The following is a 21,152-nucleotide window of genomic DNA, read 5'->3' as shown; positions in this document are numbered from 1 at the left end:
CTTCTAATGGTAAAGGATTAAACAACGGCTGAAATACGAAAATGTGTGCACTTTTTAAAAAGAAGATCCGTACCGTGCTTGCTTCAGATCTTGACCAGACTGATTGATATGGTTTATGAATAGACATCTTTAAGTAGCCTATTAATTCACAGAAGCCTCAGATCTCACGCAGTAGTCATGTAAATGCGATAGGCGGTTATAGATTTTATTTCTTTAGAATTCCTAGAGATCAACGCATTTGAACAGGCCACTACTTTGTTGGTTTTTAAATTGCTGTTTCAGATTGAATCTAACATTGTTAATATTGTTGGACAAGAAAAGATGCCAAATGAATACCCAACGTGTAAAGAGAAAATATGTGCTTGAAATGAAATATTTCGTAATAATATCAAAAATAAACCCAGTTTTTGGGGACATCGACTCCAGATTAGTTAATCCCTCTTTAGTTTCCATCACGCAGTGTAACCTACATGCTAGAGGAGGCCATTGGCTCGTGCCTCTCCGTTGCTCTGTGCGTTATTGTGCGCGCGCTGTGCTGTGCCGAGCCCTGCCTGCATACGGGAGAGGAATATTTAAATGTCTTGTGTTTTAATTGACGCTCCAACTCCGAGTGTGAGCTCAGAAACGAGGAACAGCCCCCATCTACCGGCAGTCTCTCCTCCGCACCGCGCGCGCAGTCCGGAGCTGCTCAACCTGCACGCGGCACAGGGATCTCACACAGCCTCAGGTAAGTTAGACCCCTTTTTACGCTCTCTTATTGAATACATTAATGTTTAGTGTACGTTTTATGTATAAGAAAAAGGAAAATCGTTGAGTGCTGCAATGCGCGTCGAATCTGCTGCATGTTAATTGCAGTGACAGGTAAAATTCTCAGACTAGCATGGACGTGGTGCGAAGTGAGCCCATAATGAATTACTTTCAATAATTTCTTAATAAACGAAATGTTAATCCTTTAAGATTTCTTCAACGATACTGTTTCAAACGGAGTTATACATCAGGAGTTTGCAAATTATATCGAAATCCAATTAAAGCTCACTCGTAAAATTATTTTTAAAAATGTGACGTCCCCTTTAAAATATCCCCCTAGCTATTTTGTTTGTATTTTAAGCAAAGATAGATTTTTATTTATTTTTTATTTTTTCACAATTTGGGGGTCTAAAATCAGTGGCCCACTGAGCCACCCTTTAGCAAAACGCCATTTTAAACGAATCTGTAATACAGTCTCATTGTGTAATTTTAAGCGTCTAAGGTTTGAATAAGAGAATGAAAGTTCAATTTAATACATGAACACACAGCGATAATGGTGTGTTTTTAAGCTTTTACTTGGAAAAAGAATATCTTAAAAAAAAAAAAATCTGATTTGATTATTTTCTTTAACAACGAAAAAATGACAATCAACATTACACATCATGTAATACCTATAATCAAACATATCGTGCAAATACTCCTTTTCATTTGATCGATTTAAATATAATACTTGGAAAAAAATTGCAGCTATTTCCTTAATAAAATTAAAAATTGACAGCGTGATTTTGTGAATTGAGTTCGTTTTCGTCAGTCAAGACTTTCTCCTAATGTGATAATATATCAAAACAAAATGTAAAAGAAAAAGACTGTATATTTTGAGGCAGGTAATATCCTAATTAGATAAAAAGGAAACAAAACAAAGAAAGAACACAAAAGAGATGATTCCCCCAGCCCCTTGGTGTGCACTGACACATTGTTAAAGCATCTTCAGTCAAATGAAATGTCACAGCTGGAGGCAACGGGTCAAAACACAACTCTTTATTGACATTAACGATATAATAACTGCGCCTTTTACACTACAATAAATCCACTTTTAGAATTCACAAGTCTTTTTTTAGTACTAGGAGGAGTGGATTGTATAGCACACAGAGCTATGTGAGATGATCACTCCTCTCAGGGCGTCTTTGTCCAGGTGAACTGAAATCCGTGTGTCCTTTTTGGCGTCTCTTTTCGACGCCCTGGGGTGCAAACGAGCGATATGTTTTTCAGAACAGCTGCAGGTCCAGCAGTCCGTCCGTGCGGGAGGGGAGGGAGGAAGGAGGGTTCAGACCTCGTCTCATAGCGCTGTTATCAAGGGGCCTCCAATTAAAGTCAACACAACTTCATGGTGGTGGTGTTGCGGGGGAGATGAGGAGGGGGTGATGCTGCTGGTGCTGGTGGAGGGTGCACATGATAATGTAACACGTCTTGAGATGAAGCATCCACACCTGCACACCCCCTGAGCCTCAGTAAATCTATTAATGGGAGCAGAGCCGCGTCACAGCTTCAGCCAGTGTGTATTGTTTTAAGGAGAATTTCTCAGCTATCGAGCTCGTTATCTGGAATTTAAAGTAAAAAAACGCTCGTACGTGTGTGTGTGTGTGTGTGTGTGTGTGTGTGTGTGTGTGTGTGTGTGTGTGTGTGTGTGTGTGTGTGTGTGTGTGTGTGTGTGTGTGAGAATGTGTGTTGGAAAAAAAATACAGACCGTATACTGCTCAGATTTGCTGTCACCATGTTGGCCTGTGTGCAGGACAGTAAAGGCTGTGAGTGTGCGCGTTTTTAAAAACGAGTTTTCACACCTTTTAATCCAAAACACATCTCTACTGTAACTTCACCTCTGCCATAACACAGATTATATCATGTCAACTGTATGAAATTAAATTTTGAAAAAAAAAAAAAAAGAAAAAAAACCCATTATATTATTATTATTATTATAAAATTATCCTATTTTATTTGAAACCCTATTTGTAGTTATCTGCTTTTTGCATTTGGCATATCACATAAAATTTGTACAGAAAGTTATAAGTTGGGATCTTTTTTGTTGTTAGCGTCAGATCAGATCTCGTTGGATAAACGAGACCTTGGCCTCATTCCCGAGAGACAGAAAAAAAAAGCAGTGGGACTGTCAATAAAAGGTCGCCAGTGAACGTTTCCAGTTTAATAAGCATTTAATGAAGAGAAAATTGAGTTTGTATTTTAAGGGCAGTTTAGCCTCATTCAATTTAAAATTGAAAGGTAGTTTTTACCTGTTTTCAAATAAAATTTATCAGAGAACCAGGAAATAAAAATTTTATGTGCTTTCATTTTGTATTCATTCGTTTGCAATTCTTCCATTTCTCTTACAAAAATTAAAACAAACAAAAACACCCCTCTCCTCTCTTAAATTGTTTAATGTACTCTGTCCCCGCCCTCCGGACTATCAATGATCACTGCCCCGCCCTGAATAATACATTAATACCACACATACACACATAAAAGTACACACAAACACAGATTGTTATTTAAAAAGTACCAAATACTTGATTTTAAGGAATTATGAGCTTTTAAAATAATGATAATAAAAAAATACTTCAAAGATAAAGAATCATCCTCAAAATGAAACCAATTAAATCCCCCCCCCTGTTTTCTGTTTTATAAACCTCCAAATGCTTTTATTGCATCAGGCACAAATGATTAATTGTTGAAGCCATGAGTAAAATAAAATATTTCACCTGAAATTAGTCTGATCTCCATCCAGTGTAAGTCAGAACCCTTAATTTTATAAAGGAGGAGGGATTAAAAGTAATGAAAATGTCAATACCATAAAATAGTGGTCCTTCGTGCTGCAGGATCTGGAGTTTTAGAGGGAAGAGTGACAGCTCTTTGTTGGTGAATAGAAATCAGTTGCGATAGAGAAAGAGAGAGAGTGTGTGTGTTTGTGTGTGTGTGAGTGAGTGAGAGGGGAGAGAGTGGGAGAGGAGAGAGAGAGGGAGAGGGGAACTCCTCCTACCAAATTATTCAGACTGGGCAGGCTTTGCGGGCTCCTCACAAATAGGACACGGTTCTCAAATCCAGGCAGTCCCAACCTGACCTCCGAGCACCACGGAACCCTGACTGGGAAAAACCAGGAGAGAGAAATCACTTAAAAAAAAGAAACAACAAAAACTTTGTGTCATTATTTTTGGCGAGTGTTCACACTGTAGCCCCCCCTCTCCCCTCCTCCCTCCCCACCACCACTACTTTATTTCCACTTCCACACCGGGTTGGTCGCATCAGTTGGACTATATATTTTTTCCTGGAGGAGAGGCATTTACGGGCAGAAGGAAAAAGCTGGTGCAGCCCCTACTAGCAGCACCGATCCTCTCGTCCCACCCATGCTGTAGCTTTTCTTCGTTTTCCTTTTCTTCCAGTTGCCTTTGCACTGTGTGGAGGAGCTGATCTGAGACTCCGGGTTCGTGCTGTTGGTGGTGTGTGCCCTCTCTAAGAGCCCGTTTGGATGCGCTGAGAGAGCGGGGCGCAGCGCTGCAGTACAGTATATGGAAGTTGTGGGCTGCAAAACAGAGGCAGGTAGTTGCACGTTGCGTCCAGGACCGGGAGCCATGCTTTTCCACGGGATCTCCGGGGATCACATCCAAGGGATCATGGAGGAGATGGAGAGGAGGTCGAAAACAGAGTCGCGCCTGGCGAAGGGCATGCAACTGAACGGGAGAGAATCGGTAAGAGCCCCGTCAACCTATGGTTGAATTCATGTTTAAAGTGCCTGTAAAGTCATTAAACAACGACTGTGGCACCGTTGACTAGCATGGAAGTGCCGTAGTGTGGGGGTGAGAAGGAAACCACTGAGGGATAATTTCTTTGTGATCAATTATGGAAAAGATATTAGAAATCTTTGTCAAATTCTAACATTTCTCCCAGATAAAGAATTTTCTTTAAAAAAAAGGTTCGTCCTTTTATTCTGAAAGTTTCTAAATTAGCTGTTAATAATTAACAAAAAAACATCAGCATTTTTTTAGAACTACCTCGATAATTAAACACGTCTGGTAATTTCAATTAGGTAAATTAACATTCTTGAAAAATATTGCAAAAGCAGAAAAAAGGTCTGATTTTACAATCTTATTTTAAAGTATTAGAATTATGCCCCTTTAATTTTCTTTTATGACACGTGTAGTTTATTTTTTTCAATATGTTCATTTAAACTATTTTTGTAGCTAATTTAATTTATTACCTCACTTTAAAGAGGGTTTTAAATTATGAAGTAATTCGCTTAGCTGTAGCTTAAGTGTTTCGCAATTTCTTTGATGTTACGATAATTTCTTAAATTCAGCTGTGTTCTGGATGGTGTTTTTTTCTAAACTTCATGGCGGCCTGAGAACACACCTAGCCTGCGTTTGTCTTATCGCGTGTTTAAAGTCTCTTCAAAGGGCCTCATAGGTGGATAAAGATAAAAGTTTAATTCCATAACCAGAAAACAAGTAAAGGCCTGTTGTTTATATGCCTGCATAATAAGATATCCCCATCAATATCTGCAAGCCAGCATAGCCATGAGCTCTCCTGTCTCCCCCTGCCTCAGACCATGCCTTCCATGAGCCCGGAGAAGCCTGCTCTGTGTGCCGGCTGCGGTGGGAAGATTTCGGACAGATACTACCTCCTGGCCGTGGACAAACAGTGGCACCTGCGGTGTCTCAAATGCTGTGAATGTAAACTTGCGCTGGAGTCGGAGCTAACGTGTTTTGCCAAGGATGGGAGTATCTATTGCAAGGAGGATTACTACAGGTAAGAAAAATGAAGGTTCATCATTTAGCTTACCGAAATCGACGTAGTCCATGTTGCGCACACACGCACGCACGTGCACCCATCCATTCAAACACATGGCCTTTGACCTTCTGTATAAGAAGATGCTGTTTCAATATTTTGTTTCCTATTCATATTTTTTGAACCAAACTTTTGTACAGCCATCTTTAGTCCTACTTCAACAGGCTGTGTCTGTTCAACTGGAATTATGTTCAACCCTTCTAATCCAATTAGGCCTTTCCAGTCTGCATGAAACCACACCAGTCACTCAAGGCCCCCTGCATGGTTTTAATTGAAAAGCAGATATGATATAAAAATGTAACACATTCATCATTCATTCATGTGTTAATGTTTCAGCTTTTGCCTCTCAATGTAAGGTTGATCACAAAAACTATTACAGTCACCCCCTAAAAATAAAGCCTTTATACAATTGTGGTTTGCTCTTGAGAACAATCTACGGAGAGGCTAGTGATAGCAGGCTGGCTACAGGGGCCCAGCATGCCTGATTGTACACATGAACTACTGGAAAATATCTTGTTAAGTCAGAATTATGTCCAAAAATTGAAGCATGCACATGTCATAATGTCATTTACACTACACTTTCATAGTAAAATAACCCATGACGGAAAATAATTGTTGTCTTTTAAAAATGTGTTAGCGTCCCCACCATTTTTATTCTTCAACACCGCCTTTAGCTTATACCTGGCAACCTCAATCTGTAATGTCGACTATGCTTTCTGCTGAAATTCTGCCTTATACATCACATTAAAAAACAAGCTGTGAATATTAGATGTTAGAAAATATGTACTGCCTCTTGCAGTAGGTTGGGTGTGCTTATATTTGCTTGAAATGTCCTAGAATTGACTTTTTGTTTAAAGAATAAAAGCTATGTCACACCTTTGTTATTTAAATGCACTACGAAATATGTGCCAAAACCTAGCTTGACAAATCAACCATGTGTCACAGCGGTTTATTTTTTGGATAAACTTGTTTCCCGTGGCCTTCCGTTCGTTTGTTTGTCCCACCTGCTTCATGTATGAGGAGTCTTGACGATTTGTCTGTTCCAGAAGGTTCTCCGTGCAGAGGTGCGCACGCTGCCACCTCGGGATATCGGCCTCGGAGATGGTGATGCGGGCGCGAGACTCCGTGTACCACCTGAGCTGCTTCACGTGCACCACTTGCAACAAGACGCTGACCACGGGTGACCACTTCGGCATGAAGGACAGCCTGGTGTACTGCCGGCTCCACTTCGAGACGCTGGTACAGGGACCGGACTACCACTCCCAGCTCAATTTCGCCGAGCTGGCAGCTAAGGGAGGCGGCCTCACCCTGCCCTACTTCAACGGCACCGGGACAGCACAGAAGGGGAGGCCGAGGAAGAGGAAGAGCCCGGCCATGGGAATAGACATACCGAGCTATAACACAGGTGGGGCAGTGTGCTAGTTACAGCAGGGCCTCACGTAAGAGAGGAAACACACAGGGGAAATAACATAATTTAAACTGTCCACCAACTTTTTGTTGTTAATGCAAAAGTGGCATTTTCTTTTAACTGTTGGCCTCACTTTAAAAGGCTTTATTGTAGTTGCAGCCAATACATCGCTCTCATTTAACTTTTGAAAATGGGGTGACCTATAATGGAACATTAGTTTTTAAACATGTTTAAAACATTTTAAATCCTTCTAATGTTTGATCCTAGTTTTCAAACTTTTTGCCATTTCATGTGATGCAGCTAGTCTTCTTCTACGACTCATTGGCTAACTAGATCTGGCACTTTTCTGGCCATTAAATCAACTTTAAATTATATAAAATTGACGTCATCAGTGATCAAGAAAATAAAACAGACTAGTTTAAAAAAATCAAATAAAATATCTAAAAAATGAAAATTAAAAAAAGTTTTTTTCTCTCCCCATTAACCTAGAAAAGGCGGTTCCCCAGCTGCGGGTCTTACCCTTTATCACAGTCTATGGTCTTACCTTAAACGTGTCTGGTATGAATCCATCAGTCTTATTGGCAATGCAAATGTAGGTGAACATTGCCTGAGTGTAACTGCGCCTGCAGCCGTGGGCCAATTGATCTGCAGTTCCTGTCCACGCGCCTTGAACGCACCGTGTTTTTGTGCCTTAAACTGTGGCGTGTGTTGATCGAAATTTGACCTCGCCTCCATCGACTTTTATAATTACGTCTAATACGGGTCAAAATAAATGTAAATATACCTTATGACTACAATAATTATTAAAAACAATAAATTTAATTGATTAAAATTTGCAAGATTATTTTTTGCAGATAGGAAAACTATTAGCACAAAAAGCAGTGTTTTAAAAGTAGGTTTCATCCACAATCATGCTTTGAATCGCTGTGTTATAATCCGACAACCCCCTCCCAGCGTCCCCATTTTGTTGTTGCTTTCTGTGAATTAGTGTGCGGTTGAGAAAGTTTGTCATTGTGCGCCAAGTTTCCTCTGTTCCCGGTGAATAGAGAGGAATAAGGGTAATCTGTGCGTTAATTGTTCTTCGCTAATCAAAGGTGACGTTGGAATCTGTGGCCTCCTGTGCGCTGGTCAGCACAGTTCTCATGCAGGGCAACACAGAGCCGTGCACAGGGGGCCTGCTTCAGGGAGCACAACACTGCTGTACAGTCCGACTCAGTGGCCCTTAGTTAGGTTTTTTTTTTAAGAAAATATTTCAAAGATGATATTAAAGAGATAATGCAGATACTGAAAATCTCATTAATGCACTGATCGGGGAAAATAACGTGGCCCTGTGAAATTTCTTTAAATCCATGTTGAGCCTGAATGGAGTATAAGAATAAAATGTGACCAAATCAGGTACAAAACAAAAGAAAACTCCCCAGACCTCTGTATGTGGAGTAAAATAGTTGAAGATGTGCATTCAGTCTCAATGCAAACACTAGAGTCCCTGTGGAATTCCTCATTGGGTATTTTTTAATGGACAGAAAAGAATTCAGTTCATATTAAAAGAGTACACTAAGTTTTTCTGGATTAGTTTTGAAATTTCATCATTAACAGTAAAACAGTCAAATTCACCTTGAGCAAAAAATTAAATAGAAGGCAAAAATCTGAATTATGGGTAAATAAATGAATAAATAAATAAACGATCAGTTTGGTTTATTATTTATCTATTATCTTCTCCAAATTCTTTTTTTCCCCATCTGTTTCTGTAATAATATCCCAGACAGCTCTTCCTCCCTTCTCATGGTTCCCTCAGACTGTTAGGGGTTAATGTATCATTCTGCACATCAGGAGGCTCATATTCCTGACAAATAGAGTGAGGTTTTGTTTGAGGTTTTGTTTCTGCTTTAGCGAGCACATTCATGTTTGTTTTCACAGGGGAAAAGGTGTGGGTCCACTGAGTATTGCACACCACTCGCTGAAGTTTGGTCTTGTTTGGATACAGAGACCCCTAGTGGGTAATATCAAGTGAAACACAATCCAGGGAAGGGCTGGAACAGAGAAAAACATACATGTCAGTGATTGATTATTAATGGTGTGCATGACTGTAACAAATAGAAATCTCATGTAACAAAAATATTATTCACACCATTACACACAAAAAAGGAAAAATACACTTTCTCAAATCTGCTTTGAATAAATTATTTTTAAACCTGGAAAATACTTAATTTACAAAGTGTTATCTCTATAACTTCACCGTAAATGTTTGTTTAATCAACTATTATCATTTAAAGGGAACCGAAAATCCATACAATTTACTCTATAAATAGAAACTCTACTCTAGTGATTTACTGATCTTTTTTCTCTTCTCAATTCAAAATTAATAAAATTAGATTGAATTCTTACAGGACAATGTTATATTGAAATAAAGTTAATTTATTGTTTTACACCCATCCAGTAATAGTTTCAGCAGTAGCGGCTATCCAAACACCGTTTTGATAAAGCATATCCATCCAGCATTTCACCTTCTTTGAGTGTTTTACAACTAAAGTTTGACGCTATTGGAGAATTAGACTCATCCTCCTGGCACTTAGTCTTTCCAAACATAAAAAGAAATCATTAAGCTTGCTCCAAGTGCCAGTTAAAATGTATCATTTTGCTTTTTATTAAAAAAAAATGTAAACATGGATTATTTATGAAACTACAAAAATCTCATTGCCATTTGAATTTGAGACTTGCTGCAATTTCAAGATGAATTTCAACTTCATCACTTCAATATTTTTCTTGACTTTTGGTAATTAATACTGACTATTCGCATAAAAAGTCATTTGAAATGTATTGGCTTCCTATAATCAGTTTGTGATTGCCTAAAACACACACTTAATTACACTCACCCCTCCACTTTTGAAACCTGATCAGTGAGCAAAATTTAAGATTCAGATTTGAACCTGAAAGCCACTGCATTATCTCAAGAGTGGAGTCAACTTGCTTTATTTCCACTCAAATGACCATCACGTCTTTCTGTCCAGTGGATTAATTTATTTGAGACAGAGAAGAAATAACCAGCAGAGTTAAACTGTTTTTCCTGTTTTCCCCTACGACTCTAACGCCTTTGTGTGCTCTGCTCTCTGCTCTCTCAGGCTGTAATGAGAACGACACGGATCACTTGGACCGGGACCAGCAGTCTTACCCTCAAGCACAGAAGACCAAACGCATGCGGACCTCCTTCAAGCACCATCAGCTGCGGACAATGAAATCCTACTTTGCCATCAACCACAACCCAGATGCCAAGGACTTAAAGCAGCTGGCCCAGAAAACAGGCCTGACAAAGAGAGTTCTACAGGTAAGCAGAGAGCCATTTCTTCCTATTTATATGATCACACCCAAACCTCTGCCTGCACCCCTCCCTCTCATTTCACTATTATCATTCAAATCATCTCTTTGATTTTGTTTGGTCCATGTAGTCATTAGATGTATATCCACGGGGTGTTATCCAAAATGTTATTTTAAAGGTGAAGAAAGAAAAGTAATCCAACTTAATTTAAAACTAGTTTGTATGTTTTGTTATTTGAGTGCACATGTTTTGTTTGTTGAACAAATGAGGATGTAATTGAGCTTTCTCAGTAAACGAGCTTTCGTGTTTAATTTTTACTAAATCCACATAATTTTATTCAGTGTTCAGGAGCTAAGTGCTTTATTGTTATTTGCCCCATAAGCTCAAAATTATGTTATGAAAATTGCCATATTAAGATTTATATACATAAAGACAGGGTAGCTTCATGCCGTATTAGCCTTGATAATTATGTCTTGATATCTTTTGATAAAGTAATCGTAAACTCAAAAAGTAAAAGCCACACTGGGATTGGTTTGCAGGTTTGGTTCCAAAACGCAAGAGCCAAATTCAGAAGGAACGTTTTGCGACAGGAGAATGGAGGTGTTGATAAGGCTGATGGCACCTCACTCCCTCCACCCTCATCTGACAGTGGGGCCATGACCCCCCCCTCCAGCGCGGCCACACTAACAGACCTGACAAACCCCTCTATCACTGTAGTGACCTCCGTCACCTCTAGTTTGGACAGCCATGATTCGGGGAGCCCTTCACAAACTACCTTGACAAACCTTTTCTAACAGCTATCTCTAGCAGACTGCTTTTTTTATCTGATTTATTTGTTTCTTTTTTTTTTCTTTTCTTTTTTTGTCAATCTACATTTTATTTTTTTAAGTGACACCTTTAAATAAACCAGAGACAGCTCCTTGGAACAGAAAGTGCTGTACTGTGTACACAAACAAGAATAACAAGAGCAAGAACAGCAGCGACCACATTAAAACACATGGAAATCATTTTAATGTGTAGCATCTGAAACCACATGGCAGCCGTGTCTGTTGTTGAGTTACAGTTTGCAGAGATTGATTTTGAATGGGACATTTCAGAAGTCAAAAGGATTGGACTATTTTCATGGATTCCACAACAAATTTACTAGAAAAAAATAACTTGAAGCTTGTCTGGAAAACTAGATTAAATATCTGATTTGACTTTATTTGTACATTTGTAATGATTTATGATTGAACCTTCCTAATTTATGGATAATTGGTAAATTTAAAGTAACATTAATATTTTGCCCTCAGAAACCTGTATATGTAAGCACTGTGTTCGCACTATCCAATTTAAAGTTTTTTGTTTCTTTCTGTTTTGAATAATTTGGAAAATAAACTTGTAGAATGTTCTGTACATGGGTAACTCCAGAAAACAGGCTTTAACTATTTACGAATGTTTCAGTCTGGAAGACTGAGTTTGATGGAATCAGGCATTAAAACATGTCACAGAGCTACATGAAAAACATCTAAATGGCATTATGAGCATCTGACCATTGCAGCTTATATGGCAGTTAGATGCCAACCAAAATCCATTTTTGTCCTGGTTAATAAATCTACTGTGAGTAAGAAAAAAAGAAGCAAATCCTTCATTCTGTACAGTGGTAACTGTTCAACACGTAATGCAGTCATATTGGTTGAATTGATCTAAAAATCACATATCGGCCAGAGAAATTCAGATTGGAAACTGGTTACTGGACACTGTTGTCATTGATTGTTTTCATGACAGAGCACTTTTTCAGATTTGTTGGTCTCATAGATTAACCATAGTCTAAAGGATAAATCCAAGCGAACATATCCATAGATCCACAGCAAAACTCAATTGCACAGTAACAATATACTGCCCAGTGAAAAGTGCATTATTGTTTTTATCATGTTGCTCAGGGTAACAATGTGATCTTAAAAGGGAAAGGAGTCGAGGTTAGAAATTAAACGGTTGCGACGTTGCAGATTAGATTTGTAGAGCTGACATGAACATTCAAATGACCTCAGAAAGGTGGAGTCGTACAGTGAAAGGCAGCCAGTGGGAAATCATTGTCCATTTGTTCTCCTTTTTGGCCATATTTATACTTTCTTTAAAGACACTTGCCACTGAACAGACCAAAAACATGATTCTTCTGGCTGAAAGATAGAGAGAAAAGAAAGAAATCTTCAGTGGAGTTGATACATTTCATTGTGAGCGTCACAATTTGTTCTATTGTAGAACAAAGTGGTTCTCTAAATCTACTTATTGAAGTAGATGCCTAACTCAGTTCTACTATGTGCCTTATGCTATAACTTGGGAGAAAGTTTGTGAAATTCAGGATCTATGTGTTCTTTGTTAACTGATTCACATCCTTTTGACGCCTCACTAGTTTTGTACTGTTTTGCATCTTATTTCCGAAGATCTTTTTATGGTGTATCCTGTTAAAAAGGGGGCAGCGATGTCATAGAAAGCATTTGTGCACTCTTTCAGATATAGTTGGGTAATCCAAGAACCTTATATATTGATCTTCGTGTTAATAGTTGAGTACAGTAAGTGTTCTATCAAGATTGTCCATGTTTCCCTGTTTCTTGATAAAGATGGTGTATAGAAACTATTTCCCCTTAAATATTTATGGACCAAACGGTTGTTATATATCTTATTAAATTTGTGTGAATAAAAAAATACTTTGCTTTAAATGGGTTTTATTTTTCATTACACTTGCCATTTTTTGTGTTGTATCTTAGATACAGTTTTCGTTTATCACATCAACAAATGAGAAAGCTTTCAGTTATAAACGACCAGTTAAACGTCCTCATTTTTGCCTCCATTTTTAATTTCTATTTCCTATTTTATGATGTTTATGGTTTTGAACGTAATGCCCCATGGATTTGCATCTAAACCCTGCAGTCAAAAATATGAATTTGCTTTTTAATGCATGAACATGCCTTTAAAATTTAAATCAAAGGAATGCTTCAAAGCATATATTGATATATATATCTATATACATTTATAGTATATATATTTATGCATAGCATATTGGTAAACCTAAAATGAATTAAGAGTTAAATGCAGACCCCGTAAAGCCAGGTTGCTCTGTAGTTAATATATTCTTACTCTATCGTTTCTTTCAGGGAGAACAAATCTTGGGGCATTACAGCCATACATCCCGACGTTTGAAAATTCCCTAAAGTATTAAGAGAAGGGGAAAACTTTGATGGGAATTCCTCACCATTGAAGACAAAGACAATATTAGGATAAGATGATAGCATATTGAGATCAAATAAACATCAGACAGAAAACCTGTTTCAGTCACAAAATGAACAACAGTTGATTCTTTAAAAAAACAAAAACAAACAACAGTTTGTCCTGAATGTTTGAATCCATCAGCGGAGGAGAGCCCACAGTGTATGATATTCATGAGATCGATGTGGAGAAAATTACTGTATCGGACTGGTTAATGCACACAATGAAATAAAAATGTATTGTATTATAGTTACAAACAAAGGTACAGGATGTGGTTAAAGACAGCAGGCATCCAACAGGGAAACAGAGACGCTATGGAATTTATTGGTATGAACACACTCACACACACACACAGCACACACACTACACACATATCCTTTCTCCCACGGCCTTGCCCCTACGTAATACCAACATACACAAAACATTCCTTCAATCTTTGCTCACACACACACACACACACACACACACACACACACACACACACACACACACACACACACACACACACGCAGACACAAACACACACGCTGCTGCCCCCATGCACCCCACCCTAGAATCAGCTTGCTAAATAGAAGTTTTCTTTTGTCACAAGTGTCATTTCGTAAACACATGGCCTCCTTGAAACTCGGCAGCAGGACGCCCATCAAATGTGATGAGTGTATGAAGAGGACTGCAGAGCTGGAGCTTTGCCATCTGGCTGTACCGAGGGAAGGAAGTGAAAAAAAAACAAAGCAGATAAAGAAGAGATTCTCATTTTGCATGCGCCTCATCATCTTGTTAACATTTTTCTTGAGATGTATATGATTTCCTTTGATTCATTGTATTATTCACTGTCAGCTGCAAAATAAAGTATATGAAACAATGTCCCTGATGCCCATACAGTATCTCACAGTGGAAAAAATGCTCCTAGATTATAACTATTTATAGGATACAACAATTCTCACAGTTTCTGCCACACAAAAACACATTTTAAAGTGTAGGCAGATATAAAAAGCTCCCAAGAAATCAGGTAGCATCGACTGACCAGGTTGGGCCATATGTAACACATATGTTCTCAATGATGAATAATGTGATCAAAACTTAAACAACAGCTTGATCGATTCAGTGAGGTGCTTGGCACTGTTCTGTCTCATTAGCTGATATGAATGCTGAGTATGTATGCCATGTAAAAGGTGTATTCTGGAGACAGAAAAAAGAGGAAGAGAAGAGGGGAGGGAGAGAGGGAGACTGAAGCCACATGGGGACCAGTAAACAGGCTGGTGTTGAATTCCAACAATGTGGGAAACAGCAAACACTTCAGTCAGTCCAAGAGGAAACCTCAGTCGCCAGGGTGCCTGCGCGGCTGTGGCAGCAGGACCGTGTTTCTCCAGCTCTGATGGGAGGACGACGGTGGGCGGGTTGACACCACAGAGCTACAGGAAGCAGGACCAGAGCACAGACACAAACAAACAGCCGGCCCTGCTCAGTTTTGGAGCTGCAGGATAAAAAATTCTGGACAACATCATGGCCCTGTGTTGACAAGAATTTCAGGGTTTTGCTGCCGGGCAGGAATGCACCTTATCGGTATAATGTGAGTGTGTGTGTGTTTGTTTTTGTGTAAGCATGAAGACCAGACCTTCACAAACAGGAGTCCTCCACCTTATTCCAGGTTTTCTTTTACAAAATAACAATACATTCAAGAACTGAATATGGAAAAAAGCACAAAGATGAGGAATGCTGCCTTTAAGAATTTAAGCACCAATACAAACCAATACCATACAGCCTTTTACTCTTACATTTATCACAATGTTAAAGTCGATATCATCTGTGTGAGCAGAGACTCCAACAGGTAAGAAGAAACGTCCTGTTCTTTTCTTTTCACCTTGTGCTCCATGACTTCACGTTTCTCTCAAGTATCCCGGGTAAGAAAAAGATCTGAAATACTCACACAAGGCTACATACGTACACTATAGCATAAGTTAGACAACACAAAAGGAGGTTTAAATACTGTTTTTACCTCTAAGGAAGTTGTGTTTTTGGGAGTTTGTCTGTTAGTTTGTCTATGAACAAAATACCTCACAAAGTAACACATGAATCTTAATGAATTTTTCAGGAAATTTTCAAAATGGGATAAGAAAGAAAGTGATTAAATTTTGGTGGTGATACAAATCACTGTCTGAAACCAGATTTTTTTTTAAAGGATTCTTTAAGGGCTGTTTTCACTATATGTGTATAAAACTCCATGATGAATGGTCAGATTGCTTTGCAAAAGAATTAAAGACAAGGCCATGATAATTTCTGACAGATGTAAAAGTACGATCCAGATCCTGGCAATATTCTGGATACTAAGATCTGGAATATATAATATGTACTGGGTCATCATAATTTTCAACATTGTCAGGTAACAAATTATCGTACAAACCTGCAACTAACACCACATTGTATCAGACAGTCTGCTGAAAGGGAGTTTAACATTAAAGTAGGATGTGTAAAGTGTTGCGTGATCACAATATGCTTGGCAGAGGTCTGGGCTCTCTGAGTGCTTTTCTAGTTGTTTACTGCAAGGACAAGCCAACTATTGTCACAGGAACAAATGATCCTTTAAAACCTCAGTAATCATTTGTTGCGTTTTAGCTGAAGCCGCTTTCCTAGGCCTGTACAAAAAACATGACCGGGCAGGCAGGGAAATGTCCAGACTTTTAGCTGAGTTGGCCCAACTTCAGGCAAATTAATGACATTAAATTGCACTTACTGTCTTCACAAATCTGCTATAATTACATTAGTTTGATAATCATACAGTTGTAATATTCCTGTGTGTGACTATCTAATCTTAAAAAGTGACACAACAAAGTCTTTAATGCACAAAGATAATTGCAGCTAGTTAAAGCACAGTCTAGATGGTTAGCTTCAACATGAACTCCACCTCTGATGATATCAATGGCTAGTCATGATTAGGATTTTAGAAGCTATTTTTTCTGACTTCTTATGCCTTTATTAGAGAGGATCTGAGCAGGAAGCAGGGTGAGAGTGGGGAATTACATGCAAGGAAGGATTACAACCCGGGCAGCCCGCTCGAGGACTAGCCTCATGGGGTGCACAACCTAAACCACTGGACCATAACAGTGTTCCATATATTGGGTGTTTTTAGGGGATCCCAGGAGTAGCCAATCAGATTTCAAATTCAAGTGTTAAAAACATTACAGTCTTCCTTTAAGAAAGTCTCCCTTGCCAGTAGAGCTGCACGATTTGGGGAAAAGGTGCGATTTGCGATTAGGTGGACAATATTGCGATTGCGATTGTGCTTGCGATTTAATAAAAAAAGTTGTGTCATGATGAGTCCACAGGCTTGCTTGGTTATCATGGAGAAAAATCTGAATTGCATGTGCTGACATTGCGATTGTGATTGCGATATCCTCTTTTGCGATTACATAATTGCGTGTGCTGACATTGCGATTGCGATTGCGATAATCGTGCAGCCCTACTTGCCAGCTGGTGGTACACACCATACATTGAAAATATGTGCTGGCTTGGTTTAGTAGTTGAAGCCCTATTTATGAAGGCTTTAGCTCTTGTCACAGTGGTTGCAGATTCAAATCCTGGCTGGCCTTAATCATTTTTTTGGATGTCTTCTTGGGCATTCTACTCCCAAGATTTCTCTGTCTTTCTTCAGCTGCACGTAATCAACAGGATCTAAAATAACTGAACTGTTTTCTGCACAATCAATCTGAGACTTGTCAAAGGAAGTGTCTCCATCTTTGCTTGTTGTTTGCATTTCAGTGGTTGCAGTGAATTCCCCAGACTGAGATCAACATTTGTAACTTATCTTTGTCATAATGACATTATAAATTGCTCAGTGACAGCAATGCAGTGTCCAACATCATGGGGTCATCAACGCTTTTATGGTTCTTGATAGTGATCCAAACCCAGGGTGTGAATGGTGGTCAGATAACTGTGATTTACACACACTGGTGAGTATGCTCTGCAAGACCAGTAGAGACACACACACACACACACACACACACACACACACACACACACATATGGCCACATGGGCATTACCACACATTATAAACACAGTGACAGGCGACAGGGTCAAAACAAAGTATGGGATGATCACTGAGGCATAGGCCACACCTGCAGTTTACATGTTGCTCTGATTGTGTTGTTTCTATTGTCACTGCTCTTGTTTGTGTGTGTGTGTGTGTGTGTGTGTGTGTGTGTGTGTGTGTGTGTGTGTGTGTGTGTGTGTGTGTGTGTGTGGGTGTGGGTGTGTGTGTGAGGTATTCTGCCAGTTCCGCCTGAGCTCCCTCTTCTCATTGCTAGGCGCCTACTTAACCTCACCTCACACACCAGCCCGGCCTGCTAACACAAACACACATCGGCACTGGAACACACAGACACAGACATAGACACACACGCTCAGGCAGATGTCAGAGGGGTGACGATGTGAATGAGACACAGCTAAACTGTGATGTGTGTGTACATATGTGTGTGAGAGAGTCTGAGGCCTGCCCTGCTGGTTGTGGAGCAGGTGGAGAGATCCTGTGTGCTGGGTCTTTGCCAAGAGAAGAAACATGAACACATGCATGTACACACTCAACATTACAACACAGATGCACAGAAACAGAAAGGCATATTTTATAGAGTGATCTAGGCAGAAATAATGTGCTGTTTTGTCAGTTTTGTCCTTCACATTATCACAGACTATCTCTCCTGTGCCTCATTTGCGCAGAGCTCTGCACGTGCCATAATCCCTTTATTTTTCTGTTGTGCCTCTATTCTATATTTACAGGTATTTGTTGTGTGACGGCTCACATCTAGACAACCTTGAAAATGCTGCGATCAAGGCTGATAACTGCCGGTTGCAATTGCACTTTGAAGACAAAACAACATTAATTAGCGTCGAAAATGGAAATGCAGGCGTCACGTGTCTGCTGCCTCCAAGTTTGCCTTGGTTTGTGAGGAGAGAAAGAGACAACATTTCCTACATATTTTCATCTGTAATCCCTCTCTCTTTTCCTCTGATAGCTGTGCTCAGCGAGGTACATAAACAGGAAGCTCTTCTGCATTGATATACGGCATGTTTCAGCGTGTGACAGGTCAGCTTTGTACTGGTGGAGTGTAACCTCTCAGTTCTTGCTAAACCTTCAGGATGCACGCAGCTCCCTCTCTCCCCTCCATCTGCTGGTCTCTATGAAGTGTGCACCCGATCACAGGAGCTTTGACTGCAGCTTCTGTCTCTACCACGCTGCAGTCGTACCTCACCCCTGAGCCAGATCAACAACACAGAGGGAAATAAAAAAGACATGAGTGAAAACATCAACATTTTTTTCTTTTCAAGTGTTTTAAAATGTGCTTTCAGCCCCTGGGTGCAAAATTTCTGCATATTTAGTGATGAAAAACACAGGTAGAAATGCACCGAAATTTGTATGTTGAAGAAAACAGTAAATGGTGTATGTCTTATAAGAATATTACTAGCCTTGATAGAGCTACCCTGCAAGCCCTTATATGATCTGAAAGCCACCTTTTTCTCAGGACTTGTGGATTGATTTCAAGGTGTGTTTAGTTGTCTCTTCATATTCATCAGCTAATGATGCTGATGTACCATTTTTTATTAATGTATGAAAAATAATTGTCCTCACTAGACATGCGCAGATCGATTGGTGCCAATTTCCTTAATTCAGGGGGATCGGTGATCAGAGATCAGAGATTGGTGATAGGCCCATCCTTACACATGAAACTGATCTTATATACCTCCGGGAAGGTCTGACAGCCAGCCATTGTTGCTTTTTGCTCTGAGACCTAAAACTCAGGACACTTTATTGGCTATTAAAGTCGAAACATAAAGATTTTATTGTTTCACTGGTATTGTTCAATGATTTTCAATAAAATAAGATTGGAACATTGAAGGTATATGCTATCAGTTATAAAAAATAAAAAGTAAAAATTAGTTTCGGCCCAAATTGGTATCGGCAGGCCAGGCTTTTTAAAGATTGTTGATCAGTCAGAAAATTGTGATTGGTGCACCCCTAGTCCTCACATAATTTCTTATGAGCAGGATCTTTTGGCTAAAAAACAAGCTGAAACCATGAGCAAGATTTGCTCTCACACATCAGAGTTAAATGTCACGTTTACAGTAAAACGTCTAAAGCACCTCCATAAATCCAGCACTTCAACCTTCTACATTTCCCCTGGAGGGAGAACCTTTTCCATTCTGGTTACCTGCAAGCGACGCAGGAAAGTTTGAAGGGGAAAAGAGTGAAACGGATGACAATACTTGCTTCATGCTCAAAACATATCCCTGCAAATCAAAAAAGAACACCTCCTTTAAAATAAACAGTATCAGCAAAAAGAACAGAAAAAGTTTGCTATTGGTTTAAAGCAGCAGATCAGTGCAGAGAGCCACTTTTAGAACAATGGATCCCCTGCACAATTATTAAACAGTTTTCCACCAAACAGACGTGGAGGCATGCATGTGCTGAACTGGAGGATCTCTGGGTGCAGCTCCCTTCGTAGACTGATGCATTACTTTTCATCCATCCATCTAATTATTCCCTCAGAAACCTGAAATTTGAAGATACAAAAGACCGTCCCTATCTGTCACTGAGCGCCATTGATCTTATTGAAAGAAAATGTGGGTGTAGAGGAAACCCAATATAACTCATGCCATTAAATTCCACACAGCATTATTCACATACAGAATTGACAGATTTCTGTGAGACGTTTCTTTTAATCTTCAACTGTTGTTGAAGAAAAAGGGGGAAAAATCCTACACTCCAGGCATCTCTCCCTTTTCCATATTTGCAGTGAGGTTAACAAAAAAGGCTATTGAAGTAGGGAGAAAAAACACAACCCCACCTAACTTGTTGATTATTAACAATGGGGAAGGGAAGGAGACAGATGTGTTTCCTGTGTATCAGCAGTGTTTGAATTGTCAGTCTGAAATCAGCGCTGAAGCTTTTATCAAAGCAAAGTAAGCTGATCAATTCCAGATGCTCTCGCTGTCCATGCGAGTCAATCTGCAATACCATTTTTTGTCAATCAACCCTCATGATATTCACAAGTACAGATTGTGTGTGAGTGTGTGTGTGTGTGTCATGGGATGTGTGGGTAGTCTGCATGCATGTGTGTAATGACAATGAGCAAGGCTGTGTGTGGAAGTGTGTGCAGGTTATTATGTGTGCTTGGGGGAATCCATTAAGACTTGGCTGCCTCTGTCTCTCTCCCTCAACAAATCACCATGCTGGTTCAGAACAAAGTCAGACCAACAGATCTGTTCCGATCTTTTTTTTGTTTTAAGATTTTAATATTTCCCATTAGTACTGTAATTAACAGTATGTGCAATCTATACTTGAAGTAGAAAATACTGTACTTTTTTATTAGTGGTAGCTTCATATTTTGAAAATTATCAAACTATTAGATCTAAAGTCAAGAACTAAAACTTAACACTAAGATGAAGAAGAAGTTATACTGGCTTCCAATACACCTCCGAGCAGGGCATGTCCAGCCCTGTGAATGACTAGTGTGGCCCAGCTTCATATTCATGCACTTCAGGGGAGGGGCAAAATACACCAATAATACAGCAATACAGTGTCATCCTGACTTGCAATACAAGTATCATGTCACTGA

The 21,152-nt window shown here is 39.4% G+C and overlaps 1 protein-coding gene across 4 annotated transcripts; it reads left to right on the top strand.

The window, feature by feature from the left end:
• Positions 1 to 586: 586 nt before the first annotated feature.
• lhx9 (LIM homeobox 9) lies at positions 587 to 14,388 on the top strand. Of its 4 annotated transcripts, XM_074668468.1 has the most exons (6): positions 587 to 727; positions 4,176 to 4,481; positions 5,336 to 5,538; positions 6,624 to 6,982; positions 10,105 to 10,307; positions 10,838 to 13,413. In XM_074668468.1, exons 2-6 carry the CDS (start codon positions 4,302 to 4,304, stop codon positions 11,090 to 11,092), a joined length of 1,200 nt encoding a protein of 399 aa, XP_074524569.1. In that variant the 5' UTR covers positions 587 to 727; positions 4,176 to 4,301; the 3' UTR covers positions 11,093 to 13,413. The 4 variants fall into 4 exon arrangements, with proteins under 4 accessions (XP_074524569.1, XP_074524570.1, XP_074524568.1 ...); XM_074668469.1 differs by lacking the exon at positions 587 to 727 and having other exon boundaries at positions 3,773 to 4,481; positions 6,627 to 6,982; XM_074668467.1 differs by lacking the exon at positions 587 to 727 and having other exon boundaries at positions 3,776 to 4,481.
• The last annotated feature ends 6,764 nt before the right edge of the window (positions 14,389 to 21,152 follow it).

Source organism: Halichoeres trimaculatus, unplaced genomic scaffold (genome assembly GCF_033239565.1).
Source record: "Halichoeres trimaculatus isolate MK-OKI-2021-1 unplaced genomic scaffold, fHalTri1.1 fHalTri1_scaffold_4, whole genome shotgun sequence".
In the NCBI taxonomy this organism is placed as follows: Eukaryota; Metazoa; Chordata; class Actinopteri; order Labriformes; family Labridae; genus Halichoeres; species Halichoeres trimaculatus.
This window is presented reverse-complemented; position numbering and strand designations above follow the sequence as displayed.

Coding starts and splice junctions, on each gene's coding strand:
- lhx9 (XM_074668468.1), top strand. CDS start 4,302: ATGGAAGTTGTGGGCTGCAAAACAGAGGCAGGTAGTTGCACGTTGCGT. Junction 4,482..5,335: donor AACTGAACGGGAGAGAATCG/GTAAGAGCCCCG, acceptor CCCCTGCCTCAG/ACCATGCCTTCCATGAGCCC. Junction 10,308..10,837: donor TGACAAAGAGAGTTCTACAG/GTAAGCAGAGAG, acceptor ATTGGTTTGCAG/GTTTGGTTCCAAAACGCAAG.